The sequence below is a fragment of the Xiphophorus couchianus genome, chromosome 8 (genome assembly GCF_001444195.1).
Source record: "Xiphophorus couchianus chromosome 8, X_couchianus-1.0, whole genome shotgun sequence".
In the NCBI taxonomy this organism is placed as follows: Eukaryota; Metazoa; Chordata; class Actinopteri; order Cyprinodontiformes; family Poeciliidae; genus Xiphophorus; species Xiphophorus couchianus.
In genome coordinates this window covers 25,314,661-25,332,726 of record NC_040235.1, presented here as the reverse complement: position 1 = coordinate 25,332,726, position 18,066 = coordinate 25,314,661, and the positions used below count along the sequence as shown (strand labels likewise).

Here is an 18,066-nt window from a genome sequence, read left to right as displayed (position 1 = left end):
CTATCTCCTAATAGCATCTCATTATTATGAAATGCTGAAAGAAGAGAGCATCTCATCATGCTATCTAAAGCTATTTATGACTTAGCTATCTCATATAATGAGATACTCTCATAATGATGACTAGGTATCTCATTATTATTTGATAATAAGGAGATTTTTGTAGCTATCTCATTATCTCATAAAATAATTGAGTCATACTTATGACATTGAATGTTTTTTTTTCATCAGAGTGGCGGAAATTGGCTTCCATTAGAATAACTCTTTTTTTTTTAATTGCTAGTTAATACCAACATCTGGATTTGGTTTAAACATTGGGACAATCAACCAACAGGGGATAAATAACAGCAGCGGAGAAACATAAATAAAAATGTATGTATCAACACATAAAAACAAAACACATGCACACCGTAATCCTAAATAAAATTAATTGATTTGAATCCATTTTAATTTTTTGAGTTTTATTTTGATTCGCCTCACCGGAAGTGCTGCTATCATTGACTGTGTTTTAGCTTCCATCCGCTCCGGCCGGACAGCAATGGGACGACTGCGATTTTCATCCCAAACAACTCGATTTGAAGCGTGTAATGAGCGTCACACGTTGAATAATTGGTGGTTTTAGTGTTTTTGATTCCTCTATGGTTTATTTCGGCCCTGGTTGTGAAGCGAAATCGCCCGGGGGGGAACTTGGCTGACTTGCTCGTCTCGGGGGGGAAGGAAGTTTGTTGTGGCGAAGGCAGCGCAGGAAACCGGGAGGGCCGAAACATGATGGAGGACTTCGGCTCGGCTCTGGAGAAGAACGTCGCCGACCTCACCGTGATGGACGTCTACGACATCGCGGCGGTGGTGGGCCAGGAGTTCGAGCGGATCATAGACCAGTACGGCTGCGAGGCTCTGTCCCGGCTGATGCCCAAAGTGGTGCGGGTGCTCGAGATCCTGGAGGTGATGGTGAGCCGCAGCAGCATGAGCCCGGACATGGAGGAGCTGCGGCTGGAGCTGGACAGGCTGCGGCTGGAGCGGATGGACCGGCTGGAGAAGGAGAAGAAGCACAGACAGGTGTGACAGAGCGCGGCAACACGGCAGACTGACCGAGGGGGGAACCGTGCTGGTCTGGTTCTACCGACTCACTGCGCCAGTCTTACTACAGTGTGGTCACTGAAAATGTAACCCAAGAGAAATTGCTTCATTAAAATATTATTGAGGTATACAAATCAATATGTAAGTGAATCTTTTAAGGATGCAAGTTAAAGTCATGAAAGGGCTGGAAAATATTTGACTAATGAATTAAGAGCACATTTCAAATACAATAAATCACAATGTGGTTTAAAAATAATAACTTAAAAAGTTTTTTTTTTTTTTACTAAATACTGAAATTGAATCTGCGTATCAGCAGCACTTTCAAGGAAACCTACTGACAACTTTCATATTTCTTTATTATTATAAAAGGTCTAACGATATGCCTGAGATGATAGTTTGTTTTATTCAAAAGAATAAAATTTAGTTGTATTTACAGGGTATTGTAGTTGTATTGACTCCGAAATGAAGATGAAGCAGAAACTTGGTCAATCAAGTATCTAGTATTTTCTTTTTATTTTAAGAATATTTTATTTATCTGAAATTATCACCCTAAAAGATAAAATAAAGTGTCCATTTACTAGACCTGGTGTGCTCTGCTGTTTGAATCGAGGCCGCACACTATCATTCAGAGGGCTGCAAACAGCCCCCGCGCCTCACCTTGGGCACCCTTGATATACAGGGTAACTTGTATATCAAGGTTACAGGGTAACATCAGGGGTGGGCAATCCTGGTCCTCGAGGGCCGGTGTCCTGCAAATCTTAGATGTCTCCCTGGTCCAACACACTTGAATCCAATAACTGAATCACCTCCTAAGTGCAGTCAAGTTCTCCAGAGTCCTGCTAATGACCTCATTATTTGACTCAGGTGTGTTGAAGTAGAGATGCATCTAAAAGTTGCAGGAGACCGGCCCTCGAGGCCTGGAGTTGCCCACCCCTGGGGTAACTTGTCAAAAATATTCATGCCTCTTCGATTTTTCAAAACTTTTTCATGATACAAACCTAAGTTCTTTGAGTTTTTTTTCGTAAAGTCTCAATAAAATCTATTAAATATATGTAGTTGCAACGCACGAAACCAGACTTTAGGAAATAATTTATAATGAAAATGAAATCATTTAATCTGAGAATGCGTTGGAATAAACTGCTAAACAGTATAAAGACATAACAACAAAAAACTGCGAGTAAAAATATCCATATGTAAACATAACATAACATGTTGCTTGACATTTGCTGCAGCTGATATGGGAAGACATGGGCCTGCTGTGGTTTGTTTATTAGTGTTTAGCGGTAGCAGTCGGTCTGCTGAGTGCCGTAAAACAGTTTCCAGGTCAGCTTCCCGTGACAGTGACTGAGTCTGTAGCAGACTGATTAACCGGGTCTCGTGACTGTGAGAACGTGGACGAACATGGCTGGCGCGCGCGTGCGAGGAAAGTGCGACCGAGCTGCGTTGAGTTTCACGCGCAGAATACCTCAAACGCTCTCGTGGGAGAAATGTGAGTAGGACAGATGGCAGGTTGAGGTTTTTGTCGGTAGTTTTATCCCTACAAAACTAATGAGGAAACTTTGCTTTTCTCTCTCTCTCTCTTTAACACGATAAGAAGCTGAAATGTTTTCTGTAAACTCCGCCTAGCAACAGTAACTGACCTTCGTTGGGGTGCGCGTGCGTTTGAACAAAGGTCATCAGATGACATAAACTCTCTGGATTGAGTTAATTTTCTTTTCAGTTTATTTTAAACATTATTGGAAAAATAAGAGTAAAAGAAGCTAAACGTTTTATAAATTAACTGCAACATACATATTAAACAGAGCTTTCACACTATTTAGGCTGCAAAACAGAAGTATAAAGATACATAGGGTTTTTTTTTTCTCACTCTCTGAAGTTGAAGCAAACAAAACTTCTCTTGTTTTAGGTTAGTTAAAATTACAAAAATTATTTCTATTTTCTAAATGCCCTGACAATGAGTGAATATGTCAAGAGATTTCTTTATTAATGTTGTCTAACTGGCTTAAAATAAGAAAACTTTGGTCTGATTTAACGTGAGAGGAAAGGTGACTGTAAACTTCTGGCTTCAATAGTATCAGATCAGTCAGTAGATATTATAATATAGAAGGAAAAAAGAGGTGTGCTGTCTAAATGAACCAGCAAACCTTAAAAACAAACAGATGAACTGACTCGTTTCCTTCTGTCTTGGGGCTGCAGCGCACAGAGAGTTGCTCCGTCGTAACAATGCTTTAATTATCCTTGTCGGCTTCATTTTAGCGGTTCTTCCAGATGATTCATCTCTCGTCTTGTTGATGGAGTTGACCTGGGTGGCATCTTAAGGGTTTGTTTGCTTAGAGGAGTCAAAATCTCTCAGAGTGAGAGATTATCCAGAGCACAGCAGTTCAACAAAGTGGAAAAACTGAGAGATCCCATTTTTTTACGTCAGTCAGGTCTAAACACAGAGAGTTAATAGTAGCTCTTCCTCGGCTGCTTTTTAATGCACCTTATGAAAATCTTACTTTATACAACACAACAACACCTGAGCCTACGAATGAGAAGCTTGATGAAAAAATAGAGTGTTGTATTGATCATTATTATTGGGGAGCATTTATTCATCGTTGTTTGGAATTTTTGATATAGTTCTGAAAAATGTATCGAAACCTGCCACGTTCAAAGGTAACGTCATGCAGGATACAGCAGCAGTTTGCGTCACAGCAGCCGTATAAAAAGCCTCTGACTGAAGACGGTGTGTTGCTGTGTATCGTAGTTATTTGGAGTTAGCTGGTTACCTTAATAACAGGCCATGGCTATCACTTTTAGGTGTACTAGCATACTTTCAGTCAGCTGACAAGCAGTGCGCAGCAGCACGTTGGCAGAGGGGCCATCACATTGTTCTAACTCTACCCTCCATAGTGGGATTGCTCCGATAAAAAGACCCAGAATTCCTTTACTTTGGGAGATAAGCGATCGGCCGATATTAGCGTGAAACCGATCTGATCCACGCCCACCAGGTCACGTCTCCACTGTTGCCAATTTAGCAACTTTGTTGCTGTATTTAGCAACTTGCCAGAAAAAAATGCTATTGGCTGCAGCTCCAGGCACCTGTCTACCCATGTCTTGTGTTGTTTGTGTTTTTCGCTCCGTCTTCCGTTGTGCTTTCGTGCGCAGTGGCAATAAATGAATTCTGATTGGCTGTGAATCAGACTTTATTGCGGTGTAACATTTAAACATATGACTCAGACTTCCTGCATGTTCAGGATACAGGCCCTGTGCTAGCCAGGATGTTCACACTGTCGTGAAATGAAAACTCATTCCTTATTAGTTCTCATTTAAAGCGAGACAGCACTGCTACATCTTTGGATCTGGGTCAGCAGCAGATTATGGAGCTTCACTTTGAGATTCAAGCCGTGTAATAATTAGTTGTTTACTAATGTGTGTGTTCAGGAGTTGGAGCGGGTGGAGGATGTGTGGCGGGGAGAGGCCCAGGACCTCCTGTCCCAGATCGCTCAGCTGCAGGAGGAGAACAAGAACCTCCTGTCCAACATGTCCCTCAAAGACTCCGTGAACGAGGAGGACCTGCAGAGGCACGAGGGTGAGGCCGGCTGCTTCTGAAAACCCGACGCCCCCACGCCACATGCCAACTTAGAGACCCGGATGTCACGTGCTCTGGCCCGGTCTTCTCGCCAAAGGGCGTCACGGCTTACTGAAACGTAACGAAATGGCGAAAGCTGAAATTGAGAAAACGTTTTTGCTAACTGAAATAAATAGAAACGGTAATTAGTGTGGGAAAACCTATAACTAACTGGAGCTATATTGTGCGTTTATAAAACTAAAACATACTGAAATCATAGACATTCTTTGCTTTAGTGTTTGTGAATCTGTTCATTGGCCTTTTGAGCTGATGTGAAGTAGATTGATTTTCCACACATAAGCAGTTCATGTCGGACGCCTGCAAATTACGGCGCTAAATATTCCGCTTGGCGCAAAATGGCTTCAGCAAAAGTTGGGAGAAAACACCAGAATCTGTTGTTTGCTCTGTTATTATTGAATGCATTTTTAGAAAACGGGATGTTCTGCTGAGTATTTATTGACCCAATTGATTTGTACATAATCACAATGCAGCCCTTTGACCTTTTTGAATTCTGAACCAAAAAAATTAACCAAAGTCTGAAAAAACTGAGACGACTAATAAAGACTAAACTAAAACTAAACAATATTGAGCTAATAATAACTAACAAAAACTCGCAAACGCATTCTGAAAACTAAGTCTAAATGAAATAGGCCGACAAAAAGTTACAACGAAATAAAACTAAACTACAATGAAAAACCCAAAACTACTAGAATCCTCCTTATCACATAATATGTCGAGACGTTCAGAGTTCATGTTTGTTTAACCGACTTGATCTAATTACTTCAGAGTACTTCAATGCGCTGAGAATTAAATTTTTCTGTTTCTTTTGGACAGTGGAAATGTTTACACCTGTTCATTCAAGTGGGAAACGATAGTTTCCGTTCACTCATAATGGAGATGAATAACATTTTAATGATTTATTAAAACACAACGAGATGAAAATTGGACTCAATGCTTCAGTTACTGAAGTGTCGCGCAAAGACAAAAGGTGAAAGACTTTGCAGCGTTTTTGTCCAACCAAAACCGTGTAAGTTTATATCGCTAGCTAATCCATGCCAATATATCATATTAATCTTGTAAATAAGAATACTAATGTTGTTGTTTCCTGTTTTAAAGTTAATGCCAGGAATAAACCCAATTCTCTTTCATTTCTCTACAGAAGTTGTTTTCCACACATTTAAAAGAAATGCTTTGTTCTTTTAAAACTCCTGGATTCCTTTTGTTGTTTGAGCGTTACGACCCAGAAAGGTCAATTTTGTATTTTCACGTTGTAGAATTGTATATTTTCTCTTCAAAAAAACCCAAAACCAGCTACATGTCTCTGGGTTCTTCGCTCGACGGCCTCGCACAGAGGCACGCACAAAGAAAGCCTTCTCTGTGTCCGCCTCGTCTCGACCTCTTCGTCGTCCCACACAGAGGCCGCAGTGATCCCGACGCCACGCCGGACAGACCAGCCTCAGTGCTGGGGAACACCTGCCAGACTCGCACACAAATCGGCCTCCGCAGCTCCCCCCCTTGCCCCCCTCTCTCTGCCAACACTGGGGATAAAAAAAAAAAGTCAGAAATAAATCTTCTCAATTTGCAGTCCAACACACCGCTGCTCTCTTCGTGGTGTCCAGGTATGACGGAGAGGGAGAAGCAGGTGATGATGAAGTTGAAGGAGGTGGTGGACAAGCAGAGGGACGAGATTCGAGCGAAGGACCGCGAGCTGACGCTGAAGAACGAGGACGTGGAAGCAGTAAGGCCACTTCCTCTCCGGAGGGGCGTCGCAGAGAACAGCAGGAAAAACGTGCACCGCAAAACATCTTACCATGTAGCTTTGTCTAGTTTCTAGCGAGAATATCTCTAGAAATATCTCTGGAATACTTGGGGGGGAAAAAGACTGAAATAACTTACAAGTGACTGTTTTTTAGAAAGATACAGGGGCTTGTTTTACGTTAATAATTCCTGAGTATTGATGAAAAAGTGCTAGATCCACTAGCAGATCATTTCACGCGTAACATGGAAAAAAATCTTTTTTTAGTGAAAAATCTGCCAGTGGTACTAGTTCATCTTCATCAATATTAAGGATTTATTGACTTAAGACAAGCTCCTACATCTTGCTGAAAAATAATTTGTAAGTTAGATTTTATTATTTCAAATGAATTAAGATATTTGCACTAAAGACTAGTTCAAATATACATGGTAAGATTTTGTTTTTGTACAACGTTGGCATACTTTTTTTTTTTATACCCCCTCCACATTGTTGCATATCTGCCTTACGTTTGATTGGCAGTTAAAGTTAACTTTCTGCTATGGCCTCATGCATTTAACACTGTAGTGTACATAATCTCAACCAGCGAATTTGTTCTGGATTATCCTACAGATTGTAACTATCCCCTTTTTTTGAAGGACACTTGTGTTTACAGAGACTTCATAATTCATTTTAATTATTATTTCTCTTGTTTTGTTTGTTTATTTTGTATATTGAAAACAAGCTCCCGTGTCAAACGTTCATTAGAATTTAAAGTTTATTGATCTTTGAGAATATGTTATTGCATTATCATTGCATTAGCACCATATTGGTTGAAAACAATCTCAAAACAACATTATCATTCATAATGATAACTTCTGGGACAATTTATCGTCCAGCAAAATTTAACAAGCATCGGAAGTGCTTGGGATTCACTGCCAGCTGTTTTGGCAAAGAACAAGTTGGGTTGTAGTTTAGTGGTGAACTGCGAGCGCGCAGTCAGAGAGCGCGTCTTCCTCCCACAACTCCGTCTTTTCCTCCCACAGCTCCAGCAGCAGCAGTCTCGCCTCATGAAAATCAACCACGACCTGCGGCACAAGATCTCCGTGGTGGAGGCTCAGGGCAAAGCGCTGATCGGGCAGAAGGTGGAGCTGGAGGCCGGCGCCCAGGCACAGGCACAGGAAGTCTGCGCCCTGCGGCAGGAAGTGGCGCGCCTACGGGAGCGTCTCCACGGAGAGCCGACGGCGCAGAGCCCCGAGGAGTTCCTGGTGCCTCAGCCCCCGTCACCGGCAGAGGTGAGAGACGCACAGAGGTCCTGTTCCCACCGAGTTCAGGCTGACAGATGCTTTTAAATATATCAAGGACAACTCTGAGACGTTTCGAATTTAAATATTGGCTCGTGGTTGAATTTCATTGTCGGCGGTTTAACGAGACAAATAAAGTGACTTCATTCAGCTGTGGTAGATTACCAAAATCCAACAGCAAAAAGATGTGTTTCCTCCATGGACTCCTCAAGGTTTTTCTCTTTAGCTTTACTGTTTTTTATGTGTTTCCATAATATAACCTCAACTTATGTTTAAAGCTGCCTCATGCAACTTTTATAAACACCGTTTTTTTTAACATATTTCTTAAAACTGTCACCATGTCACGCTAGTATGTGAAATAGTGAAAAAATAAAACTCCTCCCATGAATGCAACGCTCCTGGTCAAAAGCAACCAGTCACAGCCAGGAGGAGGGTCTGTCAGCGCTGTCAGTTAAGCTCGCATACACGCTGCTAAATGTGCTAATGGCAGAAAAGCAAGACGTCATTCCTGGAGAACTTTATATCCGCCGCCAGGCTAACTAGCCTTAGCATTCATGTCAGAACAAGCTGTAGCCTAGCAAAGAGCAAGGGCGAGGTGTGAGCGTTGCATCCATGAGGGTGATTGACAGTGCTAAGACCCTCCTCTTGGCTCTGATTGGTTGTTTTTGACTGGACGATGGATTTCTACAGTAAGCATTGGGACACAGTTCATCTGTTTCATCCTGTACAAAGCTACATGGTAAGACAAAGCTACTGTGTCTCGACACAGTGGTGGTTTTTAAAAATGTAAACGAAATCCTGCAGCTTTAAGTCGATGCGCAGAAACGTTCTGCTGAAGATCTCCCATCACATTTACCTCAGAGACTGACTGTTTGGGGAATAATCAAGTGTTTTTCACTTCGCCAGCGGGATAAGAGCGCCGAAGTGGTTTTGAGCGCTGAGGGTTGGTCAGACAGAGCGGGCGCCTGCCGGCTAACGCCGGGGGGCTTCGAGCCGCCTCCGCAGACCCATCCTTCCTTCCTCAGCTCAGAAGGACGTGAAGATGAGGAGGCCGAGGACGAAGCTGCGTTGCTTTGGGTAATGCAGGCTGGCGTGAAATTTAGTTTTCTCCCCGACGACGACGGCTTCAAAAAGCTGCCGGTCTAACGGCGTGACACAGGCGCAGAGGCTCTGCATGGCAGTCTGAAAACTAACACGGGTCAGCAGGGATTTGGGTTTTCCTTTCCAGCCAAGCGGGTGAGAACTTTTAGATGGCTGCACTGACGATACCTCCAAATGTAGATCAGCATGACGACTCAACCTCAGACGGCACTTGAAGTTGTTGTTTCAGTGATCAACAAACCCTGAAAGGCTGGTTCATGTTCCAACCAAAATGAAACAAGTGGGGGATTTTTCTTTTGCAGGTGTTTTAGGCAGCAATACACTTTTAGAAATGTTAGACGATTTATTTTTAGACGTTATATTTAATTATCTCTGTGTTTGTTGGAAACTCCCAGCGTGCAACAAAAAGAACAAAGGAGCTCATCTAGAGATGGAAATATCACATTAGTAAAATATTCCGTGGAAACTGAACCTCAAATGAAATTGGTTAGAATAGATCTGAATATGGAAACACGTTTCCCTGTTGAAAATAATAGACATCATTTCTCCACCAACAAGCCCACCCACCAAAACATACACAGCAATTAAAATCAGCCATTTTCAGCAGATTAGTCATGAAAATTATGTTACATGACTGCTACAATATTAGCAGAAGTATTCCTAAAATAAGTCATTTTTGCCAAAAAAAAAAAAAAATCAATACCTCTTTTTTGCCAAAAGAAAATGTAACACTTTTCCAGTCTCTGGGACATATTGATGTTTAAGAACGTAAAGACGGACAGATACAAGACCAGCATGTAGTTCTGTGAACTCCCCACATACTTCATCTGAAGTGCCGAGATCGACTCTGACTGATCAACGGAAATTGCATCATTTTGTTCGCAGAGAAACATCCGCCTCCCGAACTTGACGCTAGGCCCAGTTGTAGTGTCATGTGATTGGTTCGAAATTTGTCGCCGTGTTTTATGCGGAAATGCTCTCAGACAGCACTGTTTATATTTCTCTCCAACGAGCCCTCTTCTCTACCGTTCATATCAGGAGGCGACAGGAATACTTTTGAGGAACATTTATCTGACGCGGTGAGAAATGATGTACATTTGTACATAAATAACTGTTGTAATAATAACTATACTGTCAAGTGGCTAAAAACTCCTGTAAATTTCAGCGTCATTATCCAGAAAGAAGGGCGCCTGCCGCAAAGTTGCGGCATTCGTTTGGTGACTGTTTATGGGAACCCTGGAGGTCAGCAGCTTCAGCAGAAAACGGTTTTCCTTATTTCTTCTGTCATGTGGCCTCAGCATTTATTTTGTCATAAATGAAAAAGTAATGCCCATTTAAAAATGGGAAAACTGATGGAATTTGAAAAAAATTGCAATTAAACATATGATTTTAGATGTTATTCTTTTAAAACGTGTATCCATTAGAGTCATTTCTAATCAGTTCCTGCATGGCTTAGTGAGCTGCATGTGTTTGAGGTGTTTCTCTTAACCGAATGCGATTGTTTCTGGTTTGCTGAGTTAAAAGTGAGAAACACATCGCAGCTTTAAGCTTTATGACAGAAGAGATACAGACAAACTAATTACGTGTTTGAAACAAAAAACGCTCATATCTGACTTGAAGTCCAACATCTGCCACCAGGAGGCGATGTGTGATGAGGACATGCCTGGTGTGTTCCAATATTTCACCAAGGTATCCTCGCCTCGTACCCGCTTCCTTCTTCTTCCATTCTGGTCGGTTTAGTTCACTCTGTGTGATGCACCGCTGTCTCGGCAGGAGGCGATGTGCGAGGAGGAGTCAGGCGGACTGGACCCGAAGGACCCCAACCGGCCCCGCTTCACTCTGCAAGAGCTGAGGGACGTCTTGCACGAGAGGAATGAGCTGAAGGCCAAAGTGTTCCTACTGCAGGAGGAGCTGACGTACTACAAGAGGTAGATGGAGTGGAGTGTATTCTTTCTAGCTTATGCCTGGACCAACAATAACAGAGCTGCTTCCTTTCAATCATTCTTCTTCTGGCCTTCATGCTGGGCTGATTTCCTGTTGATGTGATCCGATTTAGAACAAAAAAAGATCACTTTGCATACAGTGGTTTCTCTTTCTCTAGATGTTGGTTTGGTTCACATCATGGTGTGGGTTTCTTTTTTGTTGCATTGTACGTTTAAATCATCTTCATCTATATATATTTTTTTTTAATAACAAATAGTGACACTTTTCCACAGTGTCATTTTTCTATCTGTACACATTATATATACATACTGTATATACATTATATAAACATTCCACATTATAACAATTAGTACAATACAGTCACCCAATCATAATAGTATTTTTTACTGATAAGCTGTGAGTGCAAAAATCTGTCTACTATTTAAATTGTCCTGTGATCTGTGTCCGTCCTGCAACATAAATTGGGGGCTCGTCCGGGATCTTTATTTTTACACTTTGGCTTCAGAGACTTCTAAGAGGCTGAATAAATCCAATGAAAGAAAAATATGAGAGTCCTGCTTGAAGACTTCAGTAAAAGCTATTTATTTAGTAAAGTTTCATAATCCAACAAAAAACAAGCATTTTTCCAAATATTTTCTACATGAGCCTCAACTCATGTGTACTTCAATGTATTCTATTATGCTAGTCCAAGTTTCATTAATTTCTTCACTTGGTACAATATGGCTCTGTCTGACTTAGTTTCCTGCACCCATTTCACAATCAAAAAACACATTGTCACATGCTTTCGTTCATGTGTTTTTCTTGATTTGTTAGTGTATTCAGAGGAACCACATTCGTCTTGCATTTTACACACATGTGCTTGACGATTGTAATCGTTTCTTTTCACAGTGATGAAGTAGATGAGGACATCGCAACTCCTTCTCCGTCTCCCTCCCCGGAGCTGAGGACCCGTTCTCGGTCGTCCGCCCAGCCCGAATCGGGAATCAAGCGACTGTAAGTCACGCCCACAAACACACCCGACCTGTAGGGCGGGCAGCAGCCTGTCACAGTCTCCCTCCCTGCTCTACGTTAAGGCAAATGATTAGTTTGCATGTGCAAAGCAAAGGGTGTCGTTTTGTTTTGTTGCTTCAGCCGTTTATTTATCTCCGGCTCTGCCGGATCATAACTTTATTTCAAGCTTGTAACATTACATCACAACCTTATACACACACACACCCCAAAAAAATCCTTTTATTGGTCATCTCAGCGACAGTCTCTTCCTGCATTTCTCTGGCTGTGAAAATAAACAGGTTACACAGTGAAACTTGCTAAAATCTAAATAAGTGCTCTTTGTGGCTGCATGGAAAAATTGATGTTCTCTAAAAGCTATCGCTACCAAACAAACCCAGTGATCTACAGTAAGTAGCCACTGCATTACATTAAACAGTAAGCAACCACTAGGTAGAAATCTCACGATCTGGGAAATTCTTTTCCCACTTTCATTGTTGCCTTTTCTGTGTTTGTCACTAACACTCTTCTTCTACACTTTACAAACATGATTGACTTTTTAAATAGTTGTTAATGAAGGCCTTTATGTGCAGTTTAAAATAGCTTCTCCTCACATGTTGGCTTTTTCGGTACTTGAGATCATTATTATCTCTTCATGCTTGCTTTATTGTAGTTCAGGAGACCTAATAATAACTACGAAAAGTTTTAAGAACAGCACTATGTATTCAAAGTCAGGAATGCAGTAGCTCCGTTTCCACTAGAAACATGCGCAAATCTCTGTCGATATTCCGCTTATGTAAAAAAGAAAACAACACCCCAAACAAACTACAATTTCATAATTATGGTGTTTCCATTAAATTAGAAACGCAATTAAAATCACACGTGAATAAGTTTGTTCACGTCATAAGTCATTACAAAACATCCTCCTACCACTTCCTGCCGTCTTCTTCATTATTTCCGCCAGCAGTAACATCCGGTTGTTGACTCGTGCGATGCAAAAAAGAAAAATCCGTTGCAGTTTTGCGAAAAACACTAATTTCGATACTGCCGAAAAACCACGTTTTATCGAGAAACTTGAAGTTTTGCGTTTGTTTGGTTTTTTTCCGAAATTGACGTTCAGCAAATTTATTTTCAGAATTCCAAATTGCGCAGTTTTATGGCGGATGGAAACGCAGCTAGTGTTTCATTGTGTGTGTGAATGAACTCTGACATGACTTTTGTTACATCCCCTACCCCCTGACCCCACTCCCATCCTCCTCCTCCTCCTCCTCCTCCTCCTCCTCCTCCTCTCTGTGCAACAGGATCTTCACAGCCATAATGCCGATGGTGGCGGCTGGTTTGATCCCAGATGACCCCACTTTACAGCCAATCAGACGCCTCATGTCGCTTGTATGACCTTATTTTGTTGGCTTTCAGCCCATCACGGTTCCTGCTAACAGCCTCCACCCGCTGCATGTGCCTCACCTTTGTAGTATTCTGATTGGCTGATTGTGGGGCTGTCTGACTGTCGTGGTGGATCATTTAAAAAATAAAATAAAATCAGCCAGTCAGAATAGGTGTTAGTTTTGTTGTTTCACTCGATCTCTCTGCAGCTCACTGAATAATTCAGTAGAACTGACCAACTTAATCACTTTGGCCTAATGTTCTTTAGTGAGTCACCTTCTGGTGTTTGCACTGATCCATTTATAGGGTTCACAGTAAAATCTACATCGATTAATTCAAAATAAATGCTACAACGTTTCAATCTTTTAGACCTCTGAGAGATCTAACAGACAAGATCACTGTAGGATATTTAATTAAAGCGTTTTAAGTGTCAATGAGTCAAAGAATCTCGCAGAAGAGCATTGGTGGGGTCAGACAGTGATGTTGGACTCTCTCACTCATGTCCTCATGGACTTCGCTTGGTGATCTGTCATGTTGAAACTGGTTGGAATTGTCCAAAAGTTCCTTTCACTGGGACTGAGGAGCCATCATCTCTAAATCAAGAGATGATAATGCTGGTGGTGATGGCAGCATTATGCCGTGGGATTGTTTCACTACGAGATCCTCCATAGTGGATGGAATAATGTTCCTCATCTTAAAGCAGCAGCTAGACTGAAAGCAGTTGGGTGGAAACAAGAAGTATCACTGATGTTAAGTGTTGCTGACAAAACGTATGACGTATTTAGCAGTTTGGTTCTGAGAGACATTATACCTAAACCGTAAATCGTAATTTGTGGAGAATTTGTAGCATTTAACAACCACATAGCCAGTGTCCAGAAGTGTTTTTAATGGGTTCGCAGCACGAGTGCATTTGGGTCACTGCAAAATACGATGACTTTAATCTCAGAAGTTTCTTAGAATTCAGACTTTATCCTCAAGATTTTGACATTTTTTTGTCAGGATTCTGACTATTTTTCTTAAAATTTTGACATTAATCTAAAAATTCTCACTTTTTTCTCAGAATTAAAAAATTTCTCTCAGAATTCAGACTTAAATATTAATATACTGACTTTTTGTTTCTTACAATTCACACTTTAATTTGACTTTTTGTAAGGGTTCTGGCTCTTACAATTTGTACTTTAATTTCAAAATTTTGACCTTCTTTCTTTTCTCTTTTGGACTAATGGGAAAATTCAGACTGTTTTTCTTGAAATTCTAAAAAAATAATTATCCAAATTCAGATTTCAATGACAAAATTCTGACTTCAGTCACATAATTTTGACTTTTTTTTCATAATTTCCCTAAAAAAGTCATAATTTTGAGAAAAAGAAATGGGGAGTATTTTTTCTCTTTGGCCTAAGCATCTCCTCTTACTTTCAGTCACATAAACCATTTGATTAATTTAGTCATTTTTAAAAATAGCTCCAGTAGTGGGAATGGATATTTGTTGGATTTTGTTCCATATTATCTGCATGAACCAAGTTAAATAATGATTCTGCAGATGCTACTAGGTCTTTCAGTAGTCGGAGAGCAATAAAAACAGTTATATCAGATATTTTACATCATTTGCAACATTTTTCCTACTGAATTTCCCCTAAGCACCATATTTCTTTCACTTAGTTTTTGCTATGAAATTTAAACGAGATCTAAAATCACTACTAAACCCTATCCCCAAAGAGCCCTGAAGGGGGCGACATTAACAGCACTGTTACCCTAACTCCTAACACCGCTTTTCATGTTTCGATCAGTTCCTGACCTCACAGACGTGACGGTGTTTCAAACCTCTCTGTCTCGTCTCTTCAGGTTTAGCTTCTTTTCACGCGACAAGCAGCGCGGCGCGCAGCGGGGCGCGCACATCGACGCCGGAATTGGCGGCGGCAGTGGCGGCTTCGGATCCTGGATGCAGAAAGACGACGTGTACACAGAACAAGCCCAGGAGGCTCTGCAGCATCTGTAGGATGAAGGAAAACACTCCACTCCTCCCCACGCACATCAAACTACCGCTACAGACTCATTCTGTGCTTCAACCTGAGGGGCCGTGCAAGAAACAAGAGGATCTTCTCGGAGAAATGCATCAAGAGGTTTATTTAAATACATAAGAGACGATACGTTGTCAGTTTGGAGACTGTGCAGCTTTGAAATGCCAGAAAGTGTTTTAGTTTTACCAGGAAGGTGGTTGACCCACGTTGAAGGATGGAGAGGGTGGATGTTGACGAGAAGACGAGACGGGAGCATCAAGCAAATTTATTTCGACTGAAAAAAGGAAGTTTTCCAGATTTGTAATTTTTTTTTATCAGTAGAAGGTGAAGCTGCGAGGGAAAATTTGACACAGTTTAGTTTTACGGTATTTGAACGTTTCCAGCCACGACATTGGTCCCGACATGTGATCACCACCAGCATTTAGCGACTTCTGAGCGGCTCCACGGATCAACTCTGCGTCTAATCATGATTTAAATCGGCTCCAGCACCAGGAGAAACACAATGGAGATACTGGAGGCCATTTCTGCAAAGAAAACGGCGTGAATGAGTGAAGGTGAGGCCATGTCAAACCAGTAAACTAAAACTCAAAAACAAATGATAAAAATGGCAAACTTTGGCTTTATGCCATGATTGAGATTATTCTATTATACCATGAACGTCTTTTTTTTTTTTAGCATAAGAAATTAAATTTAGGAGATCTTATCTCATTAAGTTTCCTTAAGCAACCTCCTTAGTTCTGATTAAAAGACCTAAATACATGCCATATCCCTGAGTCAGCAGATTTTTTACATTAAAATCTTGTAATTTATACATAACAGTAATAATATCTTAGTAAAACAAAGAGGACAAGGGTTTTTAAATCGTTGTAGAGTCAAAAACATTAATAGGGTTTGTGTGCTTGCCCTACTAAAACCATAAACATATATATAGTTGACACTTTTGTTTTGTTTTGTGGGAGTGATTTTTATTTTCTCGTCTAACTTCAGCAGTAAAAGTGGATTTAGGTTTCTCCTTAAAAAATATAGCTTTCAAATCAATCACTGTAGCTTTGTCATAGAATTGCAGTATAATAATTAATAATTTTGAGATAGCTTATGTAGCCTCTATGTGATATTTAACATAAAAAGTTTGTGACATCGGATTTTCTTGGCAGAAATATGATTCCATAAAAAATGTTATTTGTTCTTTTTGTTTTGACTCACTATGAAAATAACCATTTTCTCCGTCAATTAGCAATACTTTTCTACCAGTTGTATCTGGATGTATAAAATAACCCTCCACTAATATACTTCTGCAACTCCAACGGTGCCAAATCAGCCCCAGCGTCCGGTGCCAAACTTTGCAAAACTAACCCTAAAACATTAAAATTGAAACGGTTGGCTTTAGTTTCGCCGACTTAACCAAAACATTCTGTTTTATATCCGCTTTATTTCATGATTTCATGCAGATGTTTCTCCGTGTTGCACTACTTTTACACAAGTCATGGGGAAAAAAAAAAAGCTCAAATCTACAAAGTTGTAGACCACGTAATACAGAGCCAACACCATGTCGCTGTCCTCTGAATGGATCATTTTCAGCACGGCAGTGCAGACATCTGGAAAAGTCGCACAGGAGATAAACTATTTTGGATGAGAAGTATGCAGTTTTTATTTTGTTTTATATTTTTTGTGTTTTTACAGTTTGTGTTTCAGTCGCTGCAGTGAGATAAGCTGTGTGTTTTAATAGTGACAGCACTTTATCCTTATTTACGCTCCTCAGAGAGCCGGAATAAATTATTGTAAAAGGACAAGAATGCTATACAGCAAGAACACGATGATAAAGGCAAGTGTGTGTGTGTGTGTGTGTGTGCAATTAAGCAATTTCTCTCTTTTTTTCACATAATTAAGCCTGGAAGGACAATAACAGAATTAAAGGGAAGTCCAGACAAAGCAGCTCAATATTTCTCTTCTATCATGTCTGTACTCTGACAGGCTGGATGTAACAAAAGCATCATGACTCCAATTCAAACCTGTTTCTTTAGTAATTAAAGTCATTAACATGAAAAAGATGTTCTGTTTCTTCATTTGATTCTACATGCTGATTTTTTTTTTTTTTTCCATCCACATAAAATGAAAAGTAAACCCTTTGTGGCCACCAGAGGGCAGGATATTCAACTCATCACAGCTTTACAGCTCAACCCTTCCTGTCACAAGGCCTTTGTCTGAAAGTCTCTCTCACTGGAGGTGAATACACAACAAGAAGTGGGTCAAAATTGGGTAGAGGGAATCAACATATTCAGAAATCTCAAAAAGATCAGATGCATTTGACAAAAACTTTACATTTTTAGCATGTCCGATTGGTGAAGCCCTGCAGTTGTACGAAATTCAGTTTTCTCGGTTAAGACAACTTTATTCTTGAATCCCGAAGCTGAAAACACATATCTTCCCATAAAAACAAACCAGATGCACCAGTCCTTTTATTTGCATATTAAATCTTTATTCCTCAATGCTTGAACACCAGCATCAAGATTTCTTCGGCGCTACAACAATTTTCTGTCCTAAAACTGTGGAAAAAGTCAGTTTTGCCCACTTAAATATTTATTGCATCTGTTCCATATTATATTAAAACATTTCACACAAGTGTTAATCCTACTAAATAGAAGTTATGTTAAGACAGGAAATGACAGTAGCTTTTAAATTTCTCTACTGGCCTCTTCGTATAGACATTGTTTGCTTCTGTGAAAATGAATCATGAAAATTAATTATGAATTACAGAAAAGAAATGCTGGCTGAGCAGAAAAAGTCTTAAAATACTTAAAGGTGTATATAAATAACAAAATAAATGAATGTGTCTTGGCGGAGAAAGTATTGGACTAAAGTTACCGCTAATACAAAAATGGCTTCCTGTACAAGCTGACGAACTACAACTAGTTA

General features: G+C 40.4%; 1 protein-coding gene across 7 annotated transcripts; it reads left to right on the top strand.

The window, feature by feature from the left end:
* Positions 1-473: 473 nt before the first annotated feature.
* On the top strand, positions 474-17,201 carry rilpl1 (Rab interacting lysosomal protein-like 1). Of its 7 annotated transcripts, XM_028024922.1 has the most exons (10): positions 474-1,053; positions 4,498-4,645; positions 6,304-6,422; positions 7,463-7,711; positions 8,627-8,797; positions 10,460-10,510; positions 10,595-10,749; positions 11,654-11,758; positions 13,054-13,141; positions 14,978-15,099. In XM_028024922.1, the coding sequence occupies exons 1-10, from the start codon at positions 763-765 to the stop codon at positions 14,981-14,983; spliced, it is 1,383 nt and encodes a 460-aa protein (XP_027880723.1). In that variant the 5' UTR covers positions 474-762; the 3' UTR covers positions 14,984-15,099. The 7 variants fall into 7 exon arrangements, with proteins under 7 accessions (XP_027880723.1, XP_027880722.1, XP_027880724.1 ...); XM_028024920.1 differs by lacking the exon at positions 13,054-13,141 and having other exon boundaries at positions 763-1,053; positions 14,978-17,201; XM_028024927.1 differs by lacking the exons at positions 474-1,053; positions 13,054-13,141 and adding an exon at positions 2,470-2,563 and having other exon boundaries at positions 14,978-17,201.
* The last annotated feature ends 865 nt before the right edge of the window (positions 17,202-18,066 follow it).

Coding starts and splice junctions, on each gene's coding strand:
- rilpl1 (XM_028024920.1), top strand. CDS start 763: ATGATGGAGGACTTCGGCTCGGCTCTGGAGAAGAACGTCGCCGACCTC. Junction 4,646..6,303: donor GGACCTGCAGAGGCACGAGG/GTGAGGCCGGCT, acceptor CGTGGTGTCCAG/GTATGACGGAGAGGGAGAAG. Junction 10,750..11,653: donor GAGCTGACGTACTACAAGAG/GTAGATGGAGTG, acceptor TTCTTTTCACAG/TGATGAAGTAGATGAGGACA.